This window comes from Microtus oregoni, unplaced genomic scaffold (assembly GCF_018167655.1).
Source record: "Microtus oregoni isolate MIOR12 unplaced genomic scaffold, Mior012 000027F_ref0000203, whole genome shotgun sequence".
Taxonomy (NCBI): domain Eukaryota; kingdom Metazoa; phylum Chordata; class Mammalia; order Rodentia; family Cricetidae; genus Microtus; species Microtus oregoni.
The window spans coordinates 2,444,757-2,467,713 of NW_024543086.1; the positions used below are offsets into that span (position 1 = coordinate 2,444,757).

The following is a 22,957-nucleotide window of genomic DNA, read 5'->3' on the forward strand; positions in this document are numbered from 1 at the left end:
ATGTATCCTCAAGTTCTCGTTTCAGGCCTCTTACTCCTTCTCCCAGGTAAGTGAGAGGTGAGCTGGGGATGGTCAGGAGGATGGAGGTTTGGATGAATGATTCCCTGGCCTCTGTATTACAAATTACATAGTGAACAAAGAACTGGAATGAAGTCATAGCTCCAAGAAATTTAAGCTACATAAATTTCAAAATTTATGGCTAAAAAAATAAAATTCACAAGACCATCAAGTAAAGGATGAATACGTGCACATTCATGTTATATTCAAGAAAGGCTAAGCACATGCACACTTATGTCATATTCAAAGCCTGAGGGCTAAAGAAAGAGCATGAGAGGGCACCCAAACCTTCACTTGGTCTAAAACCTTAAAAAAAAATCCACTCATTTTCCAATTATTTATTTAAAAATTCTAATGGAAAAAAACTATGATATAGGGGTAAATAGTGAATTGAATTTTAATTCTTTTGAAGAAAGGTCTAAGGTAGCCTAAAAGGATACACGCATGATAGACAACTGAGAGCGAACACAATGCTCCCCAAGAGCTAGGATTACAGGCGTGAGCCCCTGCACCTGCTATATATTGCATATTTCACAGTCTAACATCAAAGAAGTGGGATTGTGGCTGGGCGGTGGTGGTGCACGCCTTTAATCCCAGGACTTAGGAGGCAGAGGCAGACAGGTGAGTTCAAGGCCAGCCTGGTATATAAGAGCTAGTTCCAGGACAGGCTTCAAAGCTACAGAGAAACCCTGTCTCATAAAGAAAAAGAAAAAGAAGAAGGAGGAGGGTGAGGAGGAGGAGGAGGAGGAGGAGGAGGAGGAGGAGGAAGAGGAGGAGGAGGAAATGGGATTGAGGAAGGCCATTAATTCTTATCAGACATTTTTATACTTTTTATTATAATAATAGGTATTATTCTTGTGATCCTAAAAAAGCATTAGGCAAAATAAAGTAATGAGTGTCCCAGTGAGAAATGCACACTTATTACACACTCATTTTATAGAAAAAGGAAGTGCTTTCTCAGACCATGTCCCAAATGCATGACCTAGGACTGAATATGGGTGACTACTTAGTGAATCTCACAGTCCACTGTTATCCTGTGCTGGGAACCAACTTAGGGGCTGGCATGAGTGAGGTGAGCATGGTCCCCTGAGCTGCATCTTCAACCCCCAGAGCTCCCTGACTTGGAAACAATTGGTAATAGGGATTTCAATCCATGATCTCAACGGATTCATATTAAAATTATTATTTTAGGTTTAAAAGTTGCATGGTTTAGTTCTTGATTTAATATTCTGATTTTCTGGGCACACTTTGTAAATGAAGGTTGTTCCGTTTCTGGAATGTCACCAACACATAAACAGGGACCCTTGTTCAGGTTTTTTTTTTAATTTTTAAAGGACTGATCCTAATGCCTCAATCCTCCTGATGGTATTACAAGACCCATTCTGGGGGTGCACATCTTTAATCCCAGCACTGGAGAGGTAGAGACAGGCAGATCTCCATGAATTTAGACAGCCAGTTCTATTACAGAGTTCTAAATACTGAGGCTAGACAAGGTTACATAGAGAGACTGTGTCTCAACAAAAACAGTGAAAACCATATGAACAAACAAAAGCCATTCTGAAAACTGAAGTTCAAGTTGGTAAAGATCTGCCTTTAAATCAGCGATGCTATAAACAAAACTTGGCTTTGCTCTTTGTAACGGAGAGGTGGGTAAAGAGTTAGTGATTTCATTTGTAGTAGTAGCATTCAGGGAAGTAACTCTGGTTTGAGACCGGGTCTCATAAGCCCAGGTTGGTTTTGAACTCAATAGGTTCTTGACTTCACTTTTGAAATCTAACTTGTCAGGCACAACCTCTGGGAGAAGAGTTTTAAAATATTAAGAATTAACATTTATGTCAGTAGTATATGCTTGTAGTCTCATTTCTCAGGAGTCTGAGACAGGAGGATACAGAGTACAAGGTAGCCTGGGCTGCAAAGCAACACCCTGTCTAAAAACAAACAAACAGGTCAAGCATGGTGGTGCATGTCTTTAATCCTGGCAGTCAGAAGGCAGAGTTAGCTGGATCTGTATGGGTTTCAGGGTAGCCTAGTCTACATAGAGAGATCTAGGTCTAAGAGAACTACCTAGTGAGCTCTGTCTCCAAAAGTAAAACGAATAAAATATAGAATGAAAGGAAGGAGAGAAAGAAAGAGAAATAAATGAATAAATACAAAAAATAAAAAGATACAGTATGAATATAATACAGTGCAGTAAGTGGCTTTTCCCACACACATACTAAAGGATAAGGTAACAGAGAATTGTTTATGGTGAAAATGTTAAGCTATGAAAACTTTAGAGACAAACATGCAAAGGAAGGCTGGGGCTGGAGTACAATGATAGAACAATAGAACACTTACCTCCCATGCCCCAGGTTTAGCCACAGTTGAACCAAAAGGAAAACTGGGAATGAAATGAAGAAATAGAATCCATTGTAGGAAACTGTTGAGTGCTCATTCTCCAATTTCACCTTCTTATCACAGTGGCTGTGGATTCTTTCCCAGAAGTCCCTGGAGTGGTGGGCAACCCTGTGACACTGCCATGTTCTTATCCAGTGTCTGATGGGATCTCCTCCATGTGTTGGGGCCGAGGGAAATGTGGGGATACATGTGGACAGACACTCATCTTGACCGATGGACACAGAGCCTACTATCGGGCTGACCGTCGCTACCAGCTGAAGGGGCAGCTTCTTCAAGGAGATGTGTCCTTGACCATAGAGAATGCCACTGAGAGGGACAGTGGGCTCTACTGTTGTCGAGTGGAGAAGAAGGGATGGAATGGCGTACAGAGACTGATGGCCTCACTAAAAGGTCAGCCAGGTGAGTGTGCCTTGCTGCTTTATTTATGTCCTACAGGGGAACCTGCCAGGGAACCGAGCCTTCTGTTTACTAGAGATTTATTCTTTTCCTAGAACAAGGAAATGAAGGTTTTTATAACATGCTTGTGATTAAACACTTGCTTTTATTATTTTTTTAATGACATAATCTCACGTATATCAGGCTGTACTTTGATGGCCCTGCCCTCCTGGCTTTCCAGCCTAGAGCACTCTAGTACCTGATAATTCAGTTGTATACCACCTACTTGTTATTTATTTGTAAGTGCTAAGATCAGCCTAATGCAAGATGATGGGCTAAGTCAGGATCCAGGTCATAACCATACGTGGGACCATCTTGTTGGTCCAGGAAACTGCATCTGCTCTCCATCCTGAAACTCAGTGGGGAGCTTTACCTAAGCTGAGTGACCTGAACGAAAGACTGTCCTCTGCCTCGGAGTCAATGTCTTGTGACTTTAAGTCACTGTCCTCTACACTGTAAAAGCCCAGCAGCTCTGACCTGAAAAGCAGGCCACGCAGGAAGCTGCTGCACTGATGAGCTGGCTTCCACAAGGGTCAGCTGACCTTGCTGAGCACGGGCCACACGCATAGGAGGACCAGAGTTCCACTCCAGGTCTGCCCTGCCTTGGGCTTTAAAAGAGTCCCCACATCTTGTCACAAAATTATCCTTTTGTACAAAAACATGGCCACGAGGGAAAGTGTTTTTCTCCCAGTGCCTGTTCAGTGGGGACCAGTGGGAAGTTCATGAAAGCCCCAGTTCTTAAATCATCACAGTTTCCTCTACAATGTGGCATCATTTTCCTAGAAAGAGCAGAACCACGAGGATGCAGTTCCTTCTGCTGATATCCCCTAATCTCCTTTGCTAAGGGCTCACACTAACAATCAACAGCAATTCTAGCTTGTCTCTTCTTTTAAAATCCAGCACATTCACAACGTTCGTCATTGTTCAGCCTTGGCAGTTTGTCCCCTGTTTCTTATTGATCTGTTTGTTTTTGACACGGAACCTCACTGCATGGTGTGGACAGTCAGGATCTCTCAAGTAGACCAGACTATCCTTAAACTCGCAGATCCAACTGCCTCTGTCTTTTGACGGATGGGCTCAAAAGCCTGTTTCACAGTGCCCAGCTGCTTGAAATTATTGACGGTTGGCTGGTATCGAGTGTAGAAACCATTTCACAGGTCAGTGTTGACAAGTCCTCTGTCTGGCTAGTTAAGGGTTCAAAAGCGAAAGCGACTCTGTTTCATCCTTACCCACAACTTCTTATGATTTCCTGTGCATTTTATCATACTGAGCTTTTTCTTCAGATGTCTTAGGATCCTGATCAGCTCCTTCAGACTTTCCCATCTACCTGGGAGAAAAAATGCCCCAGAACAATAAAAGCAAAGCTTCCAAACTGGTGGCTTTTTTCCTGGTTGTTCTCATAGGGGTCTTATGACTAGACTGTTCCCATTTTTACATTTCACTGTGAGAGATTCATTCAGTTTAGGGAAGGTTTGCATTGTGCTTAAACCTTTGCCTACACAGTAGACTCAATCACCAATCTAATAGTTTGAATCTAATAATGTGAACAGTTTGAATTAAATAGTGTGAACAGTTTGAATAGAGTAGTGTGCACAGATTGAATAGAATAGTGTGAACAGTTTGGATTCAATAGTGTGAACAGTTTGACTCGAATAGTGTGAACAGTTTGAATCAAATAGCGTGAATAGTTTGGATTGAATAGTGTAAACAGTTTGAATCAAATAGCGTGAATAGTTTGGATTGAATAGTGTAAACAGTTTGAATCAAATAGCGTGAATAGTTTGGATTGGATAGTGTGAACAGTTTGAATCAAATAGTGTGAACAGTTTGTATCAAATAGTGAGAATAGTTTGAATCAAATAGTGTGAACAGTTTTGTTCTAACACAGTCACACCCACTCCTTGCTATGCTATCAGCAATGATTTTAAAAGTGATTAACATGAATGAATGCTCCTGAACACCTATGTTTTGGTTCCTTTGTCCAAATATTAGGTTTGTAGTGCTTCAATATCTAAAACCTCTTGGGCATGGCCTTGGTAATATACCTGGAAAATTCAATGCCATGAAGTATTCATACATAGAATTATCAAGAGTTTATAAACCTCACTATAAGCTATGTATATAAAGTGTATGTGATAAATGCTACATCTATCCATATTTAGACTTGAGCCCCATATGTGAGCTATAAAAAAACTATTACAAAATTTTCAGAATTGCTCAAATTCTGAAACTCTTGGTACCAAAAAATTTTTGATAAGAAATATTCACCGTTTCTCTCAGTTTGGAAGAAACCATAGACAACTGTGTCTCTTCCCTATACAAATATGCACATAATTTAGTGTTGGGCCTTGCATGGGACCTCTTGCGGGCCAACTAGCCTAGTTAGCCTTGTGATGCAGCACTGTGTGTATGTCCTCTCTAGACTAGAACATGCTCAGAGTGCAGTCAGTGGGTGAAGTCAGTCGCCCTGGAGAGGAACACACTCAGTCCCAGTTCCCAACACCCTCTCAGTGTCACAGAGATGCTGAGAGAAATGTGAGCATCTGACCTATCACTTAGAACATGCTTCAGTAGGGATGTGGGCCCCATTCTCATCTCCAGGTTATCGGTGCAGCTGCCTCCTATTGATGAGCTGTCTCCACAGCCCCGCCCTGCCGCATCCTAGGTGGTCAATGACAAAGAACAGAAGTTCAGGGGAGGAGCCTCTGCCTGGAGACAGCCTCTACCTGATATGCGAAGCAGGGGTGTATCTAAGGCTCTTTTTTCTTTATTTTATTTTATTTTATTTATTTATTAAAGATTTCTGCCTCCTCTCTGCCCCCGCCTCCCATTTCCCTTCCCCTCCCCCAATCAAGTCCCCCTCCCTCATCAGCTTGAAGAACAATCAGGGTTCCCTGACCTGTGGGAAGTCCAAGAATCACCCACCTCCATCCAGGTCTAGTAAGGTGAGCATCCAAACTGCCTAGGCTCCCACAAAGCCAGTATGTGCAGTAGGATCAAAAACCCATTGCCATTGTTCTTGAGTTCTCAGTAGTCCTCAGTGTCCGCTATGTTCAGCGAGTCCAGTTTTATCCCATGCTTTTTCAGACCCAGGCCAGCTGGCCTTGGTGAGTTCCCGATAGAACATCCCCATTGTCTCAGTGTGTGGGTGCACCCCTCGCAGTCCTGAGTTCCTTGCTCGTGCTCTCTCTCCTTCTGCTCCTGATTTGGACCTTGAGATTTCTGTCCGTTGTTCCAATCTGTCTCTGTCTCTTTTCATCGCATGATGAAGGTTAATATTCAGGAGGATGCCTATATGTTTTTCTTTGGGTTCTCCTTATTTACTAAGGCTCTTTTTTCTTCTTGCCGGGCTGACCATTGCTTTTATATTGGTTTCTAAATCCAGGAGTTCCAACAAGTTTTTCAAAAAGGGTTACAATTACAAGTAGATTAAAATCTACCAACAGATCTAGTACTACTCCAAGGAAAATCAGTACTACACCCAGGAAACTCATCACTACTCCAAGGAAACCAGCAACAACTAAAAAACCCACAACTATCACAAGGAGACCCTCAACCACTCCAAAACGCATAACCACTACAAGGAGACCCTCAACCACTCCAAAACTCACAATTCCAAGGAGATCTTCACCTACAACTGCTAAAAGGAGACCCTCAATTACCACAAAACCCACAACTACTACAAGGAGACCCTCAACTACCACAAAATCCACAACTACTACAAGGAGACCCTCAACTACCACAAAATCCACAACTACTACAAGGAGACCCTCAACTACCACAAAACCCACAACTACTACAAGGAGACCCTCAACTACCACAAAACCCACAACTACTACAAGGAGACCCTCAACTACCACAAAACCCACAACTACTACAAGGAGACCCTCAACTACCACAAAACCCACAACTACTACAAGGAGACCCTCAACTACCACAAAACCCACAACTACTACAAGGAGACCCTCAACTAGCACAAAACCCACAACTACTACAAGGAGACCCTCAACTACCACAAAACCCACAACTACTACAAGGAGACCCTCAACTACCACAAAACCCACAACTACTACAAGGAGACCCTCAACTACCACAAAATCCACAACTACTACAAGGAGACCCTCAACTACCACAAAACCCACAACTACTACAAGGAGACCCTCAACTACCACAAAACCCACAACTACTACAAGGAGACCCTCAACTACCACAAAACCCACAACTACTACAAGGAGACCCTCAACTACCACAAAACCCACAACTACTACAAGGAGACCCTCAACTACCACAAAACCCACAACTACTACAAGGAGACCCTCAACTACCACAAAACCCACAACTACTACAAGGAGACCCTCAACTACCACAAAACCCACAACTACTACAAGGAGACCCTCAACTACCACAAAATCCACAACTACTACAAGGAGACCCTCAACTACCACAAAACCCACAACTACTACAAGGAGACCCTCAACTACCACAAAACCCACAACTACTACAAGGAGACCCTCAACTACCACAAAACCCACAACTACTACAAGGAGACCCTCAACTACCACAAAACCCACAACTACTACAAGGAGACCCTCAACTACCACAAAACCCACAACTACTACAAGGAGACCCTCAACTACCACAAATCCCATAACTACTACAAGGAGACCCACAAATGCTCCAAAATCAACCAGACTCTCTACTTCTACTCCTCCACAACCAACAAATATGCAGACTTCAAAATCAGGTAAAAAATTATGTGTTTCAGCAATCAGAGGCCTTCTCATGGGGTTCTCTAGGACACACAGACAACAAGGCAGTCATAAGTATGATCTAGGTGAAGGAGTCTTAGCTGGGTTCTAAACAATGACTTCACTATGTCCATGATTCTCCAGTCTTTTTATGTGCACCCTCTGTTCTGTAGGAATTTGCGTATAGATGGCACCCATCTCTCTAGATGAGATTTTCCAGGGATTCAGTACTAGCCAGATTCAGGTGAATCATTGATCTAGGATAGCTGATGAGGATGTTAGGAATCTGGGATAGTGGGGCCTGACTTTCTGACGAAAAAGTAAAGAAAGAATGACTGAGAACTAGTGTCTGGGTAGGCACAATCGAACCCTTTTCAGATATTCTGAAATTGGGCCATCCAGCCAAGGCCATAGTGTAGTAAAATTGACATTCAATGTTTCCTGAGCACCAGGCAGCATGCTACATGCTTCATGATGCAGTGTTTAATTCTCAGACACTTGTGTCCTATATAGCTGTGATATGTCCCTCTTTCATGGTGACAGAGATGAATAGTTCATGGTGGAAGTTATGGAGACAGAAAGTGGCTCAGACTCTGTCCCTGTTCACTTGAGTTGGAAGCTGGTTCTTTTGACTCTGGGGTCATAACTCCAGCCATAGGCTCTGAGATTTATGTTTTGGAAGGTCTGTCCTGTATTCAGATTCTCCCTGAAGAAGACTCCATTAGTCTCCCTTTTTAGGGACAGTTGATTCTTTCTAAAGTTTTCCTTCAAGGATCTTTCAGTTTATTTGTGAAGTAGGAAAATGCAAAAAGATGTTTTTTATACTAATGATTTACACATTGAATTAAAAGTCCTTAGGAATTTGACATGTTCAAGCTTGGGCTGGAGAGATGGTTTCATAGCTCAGAGCAAGTATTGCTGTTGAGGAGATCCTGAGTTGGTTCCAGGCAACTATGTTGAGGCACTCTCAAATGCCTGTAGTTCCACTTCCAAAGGATCTGTGGTCTCTGGTCTCCATAAACATTTGCAATTAAATGCAATAATGTATACACAGATTACATATGCATATGCATAGAATTTAATATAAAATGTTATGTATATGCTTTGTGTGACTCCCTAAAATTTAACTTCAAATACACACATTATGAATTTAGACTTAATTTTAACAGACAGTTTGTTAGAGAAGGGGAAAACTTAAAATCCAAAGACAAGATTAGGTCCAAATCGTCTACATCCAGCATTGAGAAGAGAATAGCTCTTTGAGATACTTAAAGCTTCCTACATCTGTCCATCCTCTGGTGAGGGGCTGAATTCTGATGAGCAGCAGAAGGGTCACAGATTTTTGTTTGTTTTGTTTTGCTAGATCAATCTGATGGGAAGTATTGATTTCCTTGCCTCCCATTGGCCTGCGGGTACACTTAAATAAGAGGACTCTGAAGTACTGGGCTACAAGCCAAGTTTGCAGAGGACCCTAGGTTTTAGACTGGGATTTTAGAACATAAGGATTTGTGAGAGAACCCATTTTGCTCCAGGCAACTGTGAGGATCTCTCAAGACTGGCAGAACTTTTCAAGACATAGTTTTTGCTTGCATCAGGGGATGGGCTAATGGGCTAAGTTTGGAGAACAAGTATAAGTTCCTGACTTTATGGAAAACAGATTTAGAAAGCAGTGACAGTTGACATGATCATGTGACCAGCTGGAGTGATATTGGTTGAATTATATTTTGTTGAGCTAGGATCTCAACTTGGCTGGTATGGAACTCATGATGTAGACCAAGGTTGCCTTGAAGTCACAGAGGTCTTCCTGCCTCTACTTCTAGCAATGAAAGGTATTTGCCAACATGCCTGTCAGTATTGAATTTAATTTCTCTTGTTCCGTATTTGAGTCACTTTCTCTTATACTTGGAAGGTCGTGCTTAAGATCCAAGGTCACAAACAGATTCTAGACTGTATATGGTGCCTAAACCTAGTCATTGCCTTTGGCTCCTTGGAAGTGCGCCCCCAATGAGTAAAAATGGAAGTTGAGAATCAGGAGGCCATGGCCAACCAGGTGTACTCATGCTTGGCAGTGCCAGCTTTGGCAGGAACTGGGAGTTCCATAGACCTGTAGTTGTACCACTCGCTGTTTGAGCATTGTGTGTGTGTGGGGGGGGGGAGAATGCACTGTCAGCAAATTATTTCTGTGATTTGCTAAAATTACAAATGTATAAACACCTGACGTGTGCTGTTTCAAGAATAAAATGAAACTGGGCACTCACTGTTAGGATGTAAACCATTTGTTTATTGGTGTGTTCTGCACATGCAGATTTTAGAAAGTGTAAAAGTTACAGTCTGTTCCCCAAAAAAAGGTATCTCAGAAACACCCCAAAATCAGATTGAAGTTCAGTGTCTCTCCTGCCACACGAAATCCCAACCCTCACATCATGTGTGGCACGTCCACTTGTGAGTGATAGTACAGGTGATTTCTGAAGCAATTCTGATCAGGCCAAGGCAAACTGACACATTAGATAAGAACGCACAAGCTGTTCGGATGTCATGGTAGTTCCTCTCATTCTGAGTAGAGGTCATCCTGACGTTTCAGTGTGTGTACGGCCTTTGTGCACTTAGAATCCTCAGCTAATATGGAAGTAGAGAGAAGGTGGGACCTTAGGCTGTTCCAATTCTAAGTGCTCTACTTCACCTAATTTATAGAAAAACATGGGCATGTACATGTATGAGAGAGAGAGAGAGAGAGAGAGAGAGAGAGAGAGAGGAATATTCTTTTTAAAAATTTTATCGATTTTTATCAATTTTTATTGAGCTCTACATTTTTCTCTGCTCCCCTCCCTGCCTCTCCCCTTCCCTTCAACCCTCCCCCAAGGTCCCCATGCTCCCAATTTACTCAGGAGATTTTATCTTTTTCTACTTCCCATGTAGATTAGATCTATGTAAGTTCCTCTTAGTATCCCCATTGTTGTCTAAGTTCTCTGGGATTGTGATTTGTAGGCTGGTTTTCTTTGCTTTATGTTTTTTTTTTTTTTTTGATTTTTCGAGACAAGGTTTCTATGTGGTTTTGGAGCCTGTCCTGGAACTAGCTCTTGTAGACCAGGCTGGTCTCGAACTCACAGAGATCCGCCTGCCTCTGCCTCCCGAGTGCTGGGATTAAAGACGTGCGCCACCACCGCCCGGCTCTTTGCTTTATGTTTAAAAACCACTTATGAGTGAGTACATGTGATAATTGTCTTTCTGGGTCTGGGTTACCTCACTTGAAATGATGTTTCTAGCTCCATCCATTTGCCTGCAGAATTCAAGATGCCATTATTTTTTTCTTCTGTGTAGTACTCCATTGTGTAAATGTACCACATTTTCCTTATCCATTCTTCAGTCAAGGGGCATTTAGGTTGTTTCCAGGTTCTGGATATGACAAACAATGCTGCTATGAACATAGTTGAGCATATATTCTTGTGGCATGATTGAGCATCCTTTGGATATATACCCAAAAGTGGTATTACTGGGTCTTGAGGAAGGCTTTTTTCTAATTTTCTGAGAAAACACCACACTGACATTCAAATGGGCTGTACCAGCTTGCATTCCCACCCGCAATGCAGGGGAGTTTCTTGAAAGAATATTCTACAAAGCCAGAACAAAAAGGTTAAGATATATAACTTCTTGGATAAATTTAATAAAATACTGGTATTTAGTGTGATGCTCTGCCTGCCTATAGTTTTTGATCATGTATTTAACTTTTAATTCACTATAGAAGTTGGTATGAACATGTGTAGTGTCTATAATGAAAGTATAGCATTATTCTAATAACAATTTTCATTCTTTTTGAACAGTTTACACTGAAACTGTGACATCTTCACATCGCCCTTGGAATAATCACACTGTAAGCAAATCCCTCCCTGTGTTAACAACCTGATTCTCATCTATCTTCCTGGAATCATGTTGAATTTTAAGAATTTGTAAGTCAATTTAGTTCACAGTCTTTTGTCTCATAAGAAGAAGAAGAAATAGAAGAAGAGAAAAAGAGCCAAGCATAGTTGTCTATTCCTTTATCATAGGATTTAGGAAGCTGACACAAGAGGTACCAAGTTTGGGGATAGCCTAGACTACCAGATCATCTTGAGTTCTATAGTGAGACTGTGTCTTAAAAATCCCACAAACACAAAGACAGTGCTAAATGTAGGTTAATAATTCCATTGTGAAGTGAGTATTTTGACTATAAGAGGGTGTTAAATTTATTTTGATGTTCAAGTTTGTTAAAAATGTCCAACAAATAATATTTCACAAGGCAAGGACACATGATTCAAGGACAAGAGATTGAATGATTTCCTATGGGTAAAAGCTAGGTTAGAATAAAAAGAATGAGCTAACTAGACAAGAATAAATTAACATATCATATTTGTGTACCTTGGTGCAATATCAGAAGCCGTCACACCATGTCGAAAGTATTGCTAATTGAGCAGACTTGTGCTGTGTTTAGCACAACCTTGCATGGTATAGTTGTACCTGAGCTCGGTTAACTGCAGAACAGTCATATTTACCAGCAAGAAGGAATACTTTAGAATTAAAGTCAAAACGAGAACTAGCAAATCTGGACTCTGAAGCTGTTAATCTTGTTCAAGGTGCATTGAGAACCGTGCACAGAGACACACCTTTGTGTGCTTGTGTTTAGGGTTTTAGTTGTTTGTTTATGAGACAGGGTCTCCTGGAGACCTATGATTATGAACCCCAGGACCTCCTGTCGCTAATTCTAAAGTACTGGAATTACAGGTGTGGACCCCAATACCTAGCAGCAGCAGCATGCATACTGAACCTCTAGATCAACTTTCTGAACTCTATCTCACGAAGAGATTGAAAATAACATATTTAAGATGTATGAGAAAGGATAGCCATTGCTGCCAATCACTATAAGGAAAATGTTATGAAGTAAATGTTCACATGGGCATGGTAGACCCACCTGTGAACCAAGCACTCAAGATATGTAGGCAGGAGGATCAGAAGTTCATCATATTGGCTACATAGAGAGCTCCAGGCCAGCCTAGGGTACATGAGACACTGTCTCAAAAACAACAGACATTACTTTATATCCACACAGTGTTTGTCAAGTACCTGAGTATCCCTTGCCTGCCCCACTGAACATGATGCTTGAGGACATAGAAACTGCCTGACAGAGCTTAGCTAACTTGTCCTTGTCCATGGTCTTCCTGACTAAGCAGGGGAGCCTGGATTTTGACTCCAGAGGCAAGGCTCATACATGGACAAAGACCTGGCCTCTGATCTCCCTTTTCTTACAGTTAAATCATCCATGGGCTCTATTTAGGGTAAGTAGACTAGTGCTAAGCTATTAGAGGGGCCTCACCTGCTGCTCAGCTGCCTCCTGCTTATTCCAGTGTGTGCTGATCCCTGATCCCTTGCACCAGGGCAGTAGGGAGATTCTGCGTTTCTGTCTGATCACATGGTGGTAAACAGTCTGCATCCAGAAGCAGCTTCTTCTGAATGGTTTAAAAAGATGTAGATCTTACCAGGCTTGTGGGCCCATGTCTTTAACCCCAGCCATCAGGGAGACAGAAGCATGCGCATCTCTGCATTAGAGGCCAGCCTGGTCGAAAGAGAGGGAGAGAGAGAGAGAGAGAGAGAGAGAGAGAGAGAGATCATTCCAGGCTGGCTGTGGCTAAAAATTGAGAATTGAGACGTAGTCTCAAAATAGAATCCAGACTTTCATAAGACTATTAGGATCTGTGAGGAAAGACCAGGCTCAGTAGCTGAGCACAGGCTGGGAACATCAGAACATCAATGGAGAAAGGAGCCACTGTTTTTCTCAATACAGGAATAACCTACTGAATATTTATGCAGATATAATATAATATAATATAATATTAATGCAGATATAATCTCTCACAAGATATGCAACTATGATGTCACCTCAAACCACAGAGAAAACATTTTCATCTTTCTCCTAGACACTTTGAAGTTTGTGTTTTCTAGAGTCAAACAACTTAGTACCAGCTCAGGTTGTTTGGTTTACTTGCGTGTTCTATTCTATTTCATTTAAATGTGTGATCTCTCTATGTGGCCCTGGCTGTCCCAGAACTGCTATGTAGACCAGGCTGTCTTGGAACTCTCAGATAATCTTCTGTCTCTGCCTCTCAAGTGCTGGGAATCAAGGTGCACACTCCCACATACTTGCATATTCTAGATTAGCCACAGAAAATGGAGGAAAAGAATCTAGGTTGAGGTCTGGGGTGTGTTTTCTGCTCATCTCATTTGGCATCTCTTCAATGATTGATGTTTCCTTAGGAAGAGATCCCAACACCCCGCCCCCTGGTGATCCCCACTAAGGGCCTCTACATCGGAATCTCCGTTTCTGTTGGGCTGTTGCTTCTCACAGGCATCCTGATGATCTTAAGTGAGTAGCTTTATCAAGGTCTCATTGTTAGGGATGGGAATGGGTCTCCCTGGGAAATGGTCACACAATCCAAGGAATTTTGGCAGAGCAAAACCTTTTTTTTTTTTTATTTAGATTTTTCGAGACAGGGTTTCTCTGTAGCTTTCGGTTCCTGTCCTGGAACTAGCTCTTGTAGACCAGGCTGGCCTCGAACTCACAGAGATCCGCCTGCCTCTGCCTTCCGAGTGCTGGGATTAAAGGTGCGTGCCACCACTGCCCAGCCAATCTTTTATACCTAGAACGTAGTGCAAAGCCTCTTTAAATCCACTGAGCAAAGTGGGGTCCTGCTGGGCCTTTAACTCTAAAGCAAAGAGGTCCTGTACCTGATTCTGAGTGCTCAGAGCTGGGCCTCACAGTCTAGGAGACTTGTCGTATAAAGCAGAGCAGTGACTAGGGAGAATGGTGTCTGAGCATAGAATTTGACAGTAGGACAATGCTTACTCCACAACTCTTCTTTCAAAGTTGTGTCTTCCCACATTTCTTCCAAGATGGCACTTCCTCTGTCTTCATTAGCCCTGTGGTAGAAGACAGTGCATTTTATGTCTACTTCCCAGACCAAGGAACTAGAGCAAGGCTTCTTAGCTGTTCTGACAGCCCTCAATGAACTCCACATGCCATGGGGTTCACATTTCGCACAATTTCTCTGTTTCCCAATTCAGGATATGTCTTGTAGTCCATGCTGGATCCCAGGGATGTGTTAGGACCTACTGTGCCCTGAGATCCTAACACTTGGGACATGCTCAGTGAACACTGTTACAGTACGTCATCAGGATTCCTGTAACTTGTAAAGCTTAAATACTGGTGGTTTATTCTAAGTATTATTGTTTGTTTGATTTGTGTCCTTTGGAGTTTTTGAGACAGGATCTTGTACATCCCAGGCTGGCTTTGAACTTACAGTGTAGCTGAGGCCCGTGTTGACCTTTGTCTCCTCCTGCCACTACCATCCATGTGATGTGCTTACAAGCATAACTTTTATGCTTCAATTGTTGGCCACCTCAAGAGAAAAATCAAACTCAGGTTTTCCATAAATAAATTTAATGTGAGACCGGAAAGATGGTTCAGCACTTAAGAGCATGTACTGCACTTACCGCGGATGTGAACCCCATCCCAGGGCCAGGGTGGGTGACTCACAACTGCCGGTAACCACAGCTCCATTTGACATCTCCAGTTTAGCGGGTTCCTGGACTCTAATGCACACACTCACACAGAGACAGACATAGAGAAAGACACACAAACACACAGACAAATCCAGAGTCATTCATACACACAAATGCAGAGAGAGAGAGAGATAGAGAGAGAGAGAGAGATCTTTAAAGAAAAAGAAATTGAAGACTATGGAACAATAGTTTGCTGCACAGGGTGAGATCTGGATGGATGGCAAAGACCGTTCCAAGACCTATTGCATATTCTCTCCTAGCCTGGGGACCTGGCTTTGTCCCCATGTGGATATTTATGAGCATTCTGGAACACATATTTAATAGAAGAGGCACATGAAACATTGGGAAGGAACACTACATGACTGGTGTGAAAACAGAGTTCCCAGACCTCACAGCCCTTTCCTGCTGAGTCTGTGGGAGTACACACAGTGTTCCTGTCTGTGTAGTCCACTCCCCGTGTAAGGCCCTCAGCCATCAACTTTCCCAGAGACCACACTGACCTGTTTCACATGGCTGGACAGGAAATGGGAAATAAGAATATGGCCGTCAGATTTCAGGATGATTCCCACTAATATTTGGAATGCAATTATTCATAAAAATTATTTAAGCTGATCCTGGGGATATGTACCTATAATCTGATACAAAAGGATCATAGGTCATGGCTAACTTGGCCTACAGTAGTTAAGATAATATCTAAAAGGGGGGAAATATAAATTGTGCAAAATACTGCAAATAGGTTCACTTCTTTAGCCCAAAGTTGTTTATTCTCCCCCGAGGGAAGGTGGCTCCTGGGAGTCTAAAGGTCTTGGACAGGAAGTGGAGAGTGAGGAATAAGTGGTGCACACTTCCTGAATTACATATGGCAGGAGCCAAAGCCAGTATAGTACTCCTTTAGTGGGTTTTTAAAGGTTCTTTGATGGAAGAGACCATTAATAGGGCCTTGTGTCTCAGGTTGCCTATAGATTCCACATTTAGCTTATTCTCCAGCAGCAAATTTATTAAACTAGACTTCATTTTTTCAGCGAAAGCCCATTTCCCAGTGCTCTTCTAGCACATTAGGAAGGCTGTGTGCAGGAGTGCACCAGTCCATGATGAAGAGAGGGTACTTCCGGCGGGACAGGAAGAATCTTCCCAATGTCACAAGGGAACAGTTCAATTCAAAATCAGAAACGATAGCCTTGCTTAGAAGAAAAGATCACGAATGTTACTGATGACATGTTCAATTCACCTCTTCCTAACTGCCCCTGCCCTCCATTTCAGAGTGCAGACACGTGAGAAAGAAGAGGAAGCCAGAGACGTAAGTTGTCACGCTGTGCCGATTGCTTTAGAATTTGCAGTCTTGTAGATTCCTTATGTTTTTATCTTTGTTTTCCTTTTCTCCTCTTCGTTCTCCTTCTCCACTTCTTTTTTGACATTTACTTATTTTTAATTAATTTTGACATTTACATTATTTTGGCCATGTTCCTTTCCACCCACCAACTCCTCTTGCAGCTCACCACTTCCTACCCACCCTACATTATGTTCCCTCTTTCCTCCAACAACAGGAGAAGAAAACACATAAAGCCCATAATACAAAAATGAAGATCAAAACAAGACAAAAAGACTGTTTTCTGTCAGTTGTCACATTAGCTCATCTGAGCGTTCTGACCCTACGTTGTTCCCACACATTTACGTGTGACAGTGACCCAAGCAAAGAAAAGCTTTGTCCCATCTTCTTTGTAAATGATGGCGCAGGCGCTCTGATGTGGCTGACCAGGTCTGCATTTCAGCAGTAGAGAGGGCCAGTGTTCAAATATCCACTCTGCCAAAACACCACCCATGAGTTAACGTTCGTCTGTTTTCTTCTCTGATTTGCTGCTTCATGAGTTCTAGAAGACTCACCTAGCAGTCCACTGTGACTCTCAGGGTAAACCCCCCTCCCCCCATCTAACGGGAAAGGCCAGATTTGAAGCGCTAGTCATTCTCTCCCAACATTAGTTTTTCTCCCTACGGTGTCTGGTGTTTTGCACACGTGGTGTACACGAGTGGGCCCCAGACTGTACACTTTGCAACTATTTCCCAGACCACCAGCCCCTGAGGAAAAGCCCTGCTTCTTTACTTTACACATTTCCCCTCTGTGTTAGCGTTAGAGTGTGCAGATGCTATGTAGATTTCAAAACCATTTTTTTAAAATAAGAACTTATTTAAATTTTGTTGTGGTAGGAGGTGGTGGTGGTGGTGTGTTTGTGTGCACACACGCAGGTTCCATGGCACCTGTGAAGGCCAGAGAACAACTTTGTGAAGCTGGTTCACTCTTTCTGCCTTTCTGTGGGTCCAGGGATCCAGCATGGGTCACCAGGCCCTCCTAACCCTTTCTAAAGGGCCACAGTCCTAAGCTGTAAATACAGCAGTCATCCAACTCTTAGCCCAGTTCCCATGTGCACACCGATTAGGTAACTTAGTCTGATGTTAGGTATCTGTCTTTTTAGACTTTCTACTTTTGTGTTCTATTACTTGAGTATTCTGATGGATGCCAGTATGAATTATTTTGTTTTGATGTTTTTTTAATTTGTCTGACGTTTATTAAGCAAACTTTTCTATGAATTAACATCAGGTCCGTGTATGGGGCTATTCATTCCCTGTTACAGTTTTGGGAATGGGGCTGCTTCTGTCCTGAATGCCCAGTCTTGTTGAATCATAAATGGAAACTCTGCACAGACCTAAAGCGTGACTTCTTTTCCCAACAATTCTCTCCCCAGATTAGTCGTCTTCCATGCTTATCAGAACGAAACTTTTCAGTCCACAGTGCACCCCCAAACTGAAGACAAGTTCTACATTACGGATGACAATTCTCATTCAAGGAGTAAACCCTAGTTGCCTTCTGAGGGGTCATCATCTCAAGACTGCAGAAGAAAGTAATGGGTTATAACCACACTGCTGTATTCTTTCTGTGGCAGTTCATCCGATGTCCCCACTAGGGGCAATAGTGAAGAGGGTGGGCCTCTAGCTGTCCATATGCATAGTCACTGTTAATATAGTACTCAGTCTTGTCACAGACTGGGGAGTGTTCTCTCAAACATGAACACTTTAGAATTTATTGTGTTCTTTAGATGCCATAAATTGTGTCCTTGAGGTCTAAGATACTTAGCAGTACTCTGTACCAGGGGAATACTCAGCACCCTGGGCAGTACTCTGTACCAGGGGAGTTTACTCAGCAGCCTAAGCAGTAATCTGTACTAGGGGAGTACTCAACACCCTGGGTAGTACTCTGTACCTGGGGAGTACTCAACACCCTGGGTAGTACTCTGTACCTGGGGAGTACTCAACACCCTGGGTAGTACTCTGTACCTGGGGAGTACTCAACACCCTGGGTAGTACTCTGTACCTGGGGAGTACTCAATACCCTGGGCAGTACTCTGTACCTGGGGAGTACTCAACACCCTGGGTAGTACTCTGTACCTGGGGAGTACTCAACACCCTGGGTAGTACTCTGTACCTGGGGAGTACTCAACACCCTGGGTAGTACTCTGTACCTGGGGAGTACTCAACACCCTGGGTAGTACTCTGTACCTGGGGAGTACTCAACACCCTGGGTAGTACTCTGTACCTGGGGAGTACTCAACACCCTGGGTAGTACTCTGTACCTGGGGAGTACTCAACACCCTGGGTAGTACTCTGTACCTGGGGAGTACTCAGTACCCTGGGCAGGACTCTGTACCTGGGTAGTACACAACACCCTGGGCAGTACTCTGTACCAGGAGAGTACTCAGCTCCCTGGGAAGTACTCTCTACCTGGGGAATACTCAGCACCCTGGGCAGTACTCTGTACCTGGGGAGTACCCAGAATCCTAGGCAGTACTCTGTACCTGGGGAGTACTCAGAACCCTGGGCAGCACTCTGTACCCTGGGTCAGAACTCTGTACCCTGGGCAGTACTCTGTATACTTGGGGAGTACTCTGTATACCCAGGGAGTACTCAGTACCCTGGGCAGTACTCTGTACCTGGGGAGTACTCAGTACCCTGGGCAGTAACCCTGTACCCTGGTTCAGTACTCTGGGTCAGTACTCAGTACCTTCTGTCTGATGTTGCTGACTAGACCTAAAAAATAACCCTGTAAAACCTACTATTATTAAAATGTAGCAAAGACAAAAAATTGTGTTCTTGAGAAACAATCATTGGTATTGCAGACAATGACCTGCATCTGTCTTAGTTACTGAAACCATCAAGAAGAGAGGACTCGGATTTAAAAGCAAAAAATAACTAAAAGTGAGGAGGCAAGACTTAGCTGAGAAGTGAGAAGTAGTTCAGGATTATGTTTTACCGCGAATCAAAACATCGGTCTCCTCCCTTTCCACAAAGGGAGTGAAGTCGCAGGAGCTGCAGGCTTTAACTTCTCTGGGAGATGAACAGAAAGGAGCCTAGAGCTGCACATGCTTTGTAATGGCTCATGAAATATGGAATATGATGCATTGTTATATAGATGAGCTTAGGATAAAGATGGGTCTGGTGACAGTGGGCCAGAGAGACATCAGGGAAGAAGATAGTGGACCAAGGGACTGAGGTCATCAGTGCTGTTTCCCCCGTAGTCTGACTCCATGCCCAGGGCTCCTATTCTCAGCACTGGGCTCTGAATCAGGAGCTGGAAGGAGGCAATGCGGAGATGAAGGGGAAGAGGGGAGCAGGACACAGGCTCTGCCTGGGAGAAGTCCTACTCCAGGTGTGACAGAGTTGGGACTAGCACTGGTTTCTTTCAGAGTTCTAAATTTATAATTGTCTCCAAATCATATTTAAAATTAAATTTATTTCAGGAAGACAAAGCACTTTTCATGGTGAATCATTTTGTCACAATTAATGAAATACTTGGTTTTGCTAAGAGTTAACAAAGGCCGTTGTATTGACATCTTCATTAACAGGCTGATTGTTGGCAAGATCTGCTTTTCAAGGCAGTAATAATTTCTATATAAGTTTTCTGCCTCCTGAGTGATGGCTTCCCTAGTTGTCATCATATCTCCACATACCCTCCATGGCACTACACACACACACACACACACACACACATACACACACATGGGGAGCGAGAGAGAGAGAGAGAGAGAGAGAGAGAGAGAGAGAGAGAGACTTAATAACCAAAATGTAATAAAATTTAAAAATTTAAAAAATAAATTAGAATAAGGTAGAAAAGACCAACGTTTGAATGCTAATTTATTGATTTATTTAGTGATTTACCTAAAAGCACCGTTTGTACTATTTGTCAGAAATGACTTCACTTGTTATCACAACAGAACGATCTGGAGAAACAACTGAAGCAATGGGTCATTGGCCTTGACAACCTATGGACTGTCACCTGTGTTTCTGTAAACTCTTGCTTGCTTGTCTGTCCAGTTTGTGTTATTTTATATTACTGTGTAAATAAATGTCTGGTTGCTTTCTACCCGAGAGAAGAAAAAAATGTGTGGATTTGGATAGGAGGGGAGATGGAGAGTATCAAAGGGGAGCTGGGGGATGAGAAAAATAGATTGTATAGAAAAAAATTATTTTTAATAAAAAAATAGAAAAAATGAGAATACTAACTGGACCCAGCATGGAAACCTTTGATTCATCAGTACCATTTCCTGTCTTCCACTTTCATTGGAGCTCAAGTGTGTATTCTAAGGAGAATCCCACAACTACAAGACATGGATAGTTGGCTATCTTCTTAAATGAAATGGTACCACGTCTTACGTGGTATATCGTGTGGATATCCAAAATTAAGTTCGAGGCAGGGGACATTGTCCTGAAACAGGAAAGTCAGAGGTTTGTGTGATCGACCTCATATGGAAGAGGAAACAGAGACCCAGAGAAGGGAAAGGCCTTGACCCAGGTCATCAGGTTAGTTTGTAACTAATGCAGAATCTTAACACATAATATCACTTTTCACCCCAATATGATCAAAAAGGAATGGTTGACCAGGCACTGTGGTGCACACCTTCAATTCCAGCCTAATGCATGCAAGGTTAGAATTCTACCCCTGAGCTAGAAATCTTAAAACAAGGTAACACGCATAAACAAACATCACCACAAACTTGTGCAACCCAGGGGTTCCCAATGCTGTCTGCACCTGGGGAGGAGACGTGGAAAATGAGAACTCAGATGGTCACTACAGAGATGATAATGCTCCTGTTTGGAGGCAGGGCCTGAGCTATGACATTCTCCATGTGACCTAATGATAAGGCAGGGTCTTGAACCTCTCTCTGGTCTAGGCCTTTCTTCCCCTTCTCTAGGCTGCATCCTTGAGTATGAAAACACATGGCAGGTACATCATTGGCCTTCACAGGTGAGGCCTCTTTATCCTAGGCCTTCCCATCCCAACCCCAGGACTGTAACTAGAGGTGATAATAATCCATATGTGTATTATGATATCATGACCCACGGGTGATTCTTATGGACAAAGAGAACATAGGAAGGCCTACTCACCTGGTCTGATGTCTAATTTCATGTTCACTTTTTTATTATTCCCTAGACCAGGGAATTGTACGCGGCAGCAGTAGGTCCCACGGTCAGCTAGAGTCACATTCTCTATGGTCAGGGACACATCTCCTTTGAGGAAATTCCCCTTTAGCTGGTATCTTCTGGATTTCTGATATGTCACATTTCTTTCATTAGTGCTGAGCACCTAATTGTCACACTGTGACCAAAGACAGGGTCCCTTGCGCCAGCACACAGGCACAGGTGTCCCATGGGCAGGGAGACTGTAGTCTCAGGGCAGATACACATTCTTACCGACCTCAACTATAAGTGCATCTTCCATAGACCCTACACAGAGAGGCGAGGAGGGCGAGATGGTGAGCCCTAACTTCTGTCTATCCTCGAGCTCAGGAGACCGGTGGAGACAGGAGAATTGAAAAGTTGAAGGCAGAGGAGCTCTATAAGCAAGTCATAGGTCATTCTGAGCAACGAGACACTGTCTCCAAAATCAAACAAATCAGGGATGGTGGGCCACACCTGTACTCCCAGCACTCAGGAGGCTGAAGCAGGAGGACTACCATGAGTTCCAGCCCAACCTGGGCTGCATAGTGAATTAGAGCCTAGCCTGGGATACAGAGGATTGTAGGGTTTCCAGCTCAGGTGGTCAGAAGCGGAGTCTGTAGCCTTGCTGCCGGTTCCCATATACTGGGGTCCCACTTCTTCATGCGCAGAACCATTACCATTGGGGAGAACTATGGATCAGTTCTGTGAACACGAAGTGACAGGGCTAATGGAGGTGGACAATCAGAAAAATGGCCACTATTGCCCATGAAAATGTCTCATCTAGCTGGGGTCTGAGCTAGCTGCCCGGTCATTAGCCAGGTGAGGGGGGACCGAATCACCACAATACAGTGAACAAAAACCTTGACAAATAAGAAGCTGCTGCATTTCACACTGCTGGGGTCGCTTTGATGTTCAACAGTAGTTCCTTTCAATACATTTGTATGTGCACATCTATGTAAGAAAGCAGCCAGCCATATCAAATGGGCATGAAACCACATCTCCCTTTCCACACTCTTACCAATTCATGCTGCCCACTTTGAGTCCAAACATTAAATAGTTCTCCACACACTGCTGCTCCCTGACATGGTGTGCACACAGAGAAGCCTACTGTGCACACACACACACACACACACACACACACACACACACACAACCTGCACTTGATTTTCTCAGTAGCACCGTGACTTCTGGCATTCTGTACCCAGATGATTACTCAGGCTCGTGGCTTATATCACGAATGCATCATA

General features: G+C 43.2%; 1 protein-coding gene across 1 annotated transcript; it reads left to right on the top strand.

Annotated features, from left to right (window-relative positions):
• Positions 1 to 18,077, top strand: LOC121463974 (hepatitis A virus cellular receptor 1 homolog). The gene is made up of 6 exons (XM_041676570.1): positions 1 to 46; positions 2,518 to 2,853; positions 11,456 to 11,505; positions 13,920 to 14,028; positions 16,485 to 16,521; positions 17,963 to 18,077. Exons 1-6 carry the CDS (start codon positions 1 to 3, stop codon positions 18,075 to 18,077), a joined length of 693 nt encoding a protein of 230 aa, XP_041532504.1.
• The last annotated feature ends 4,880 nt before the right edge of the window (positions 18,078 to 22,957 follow it).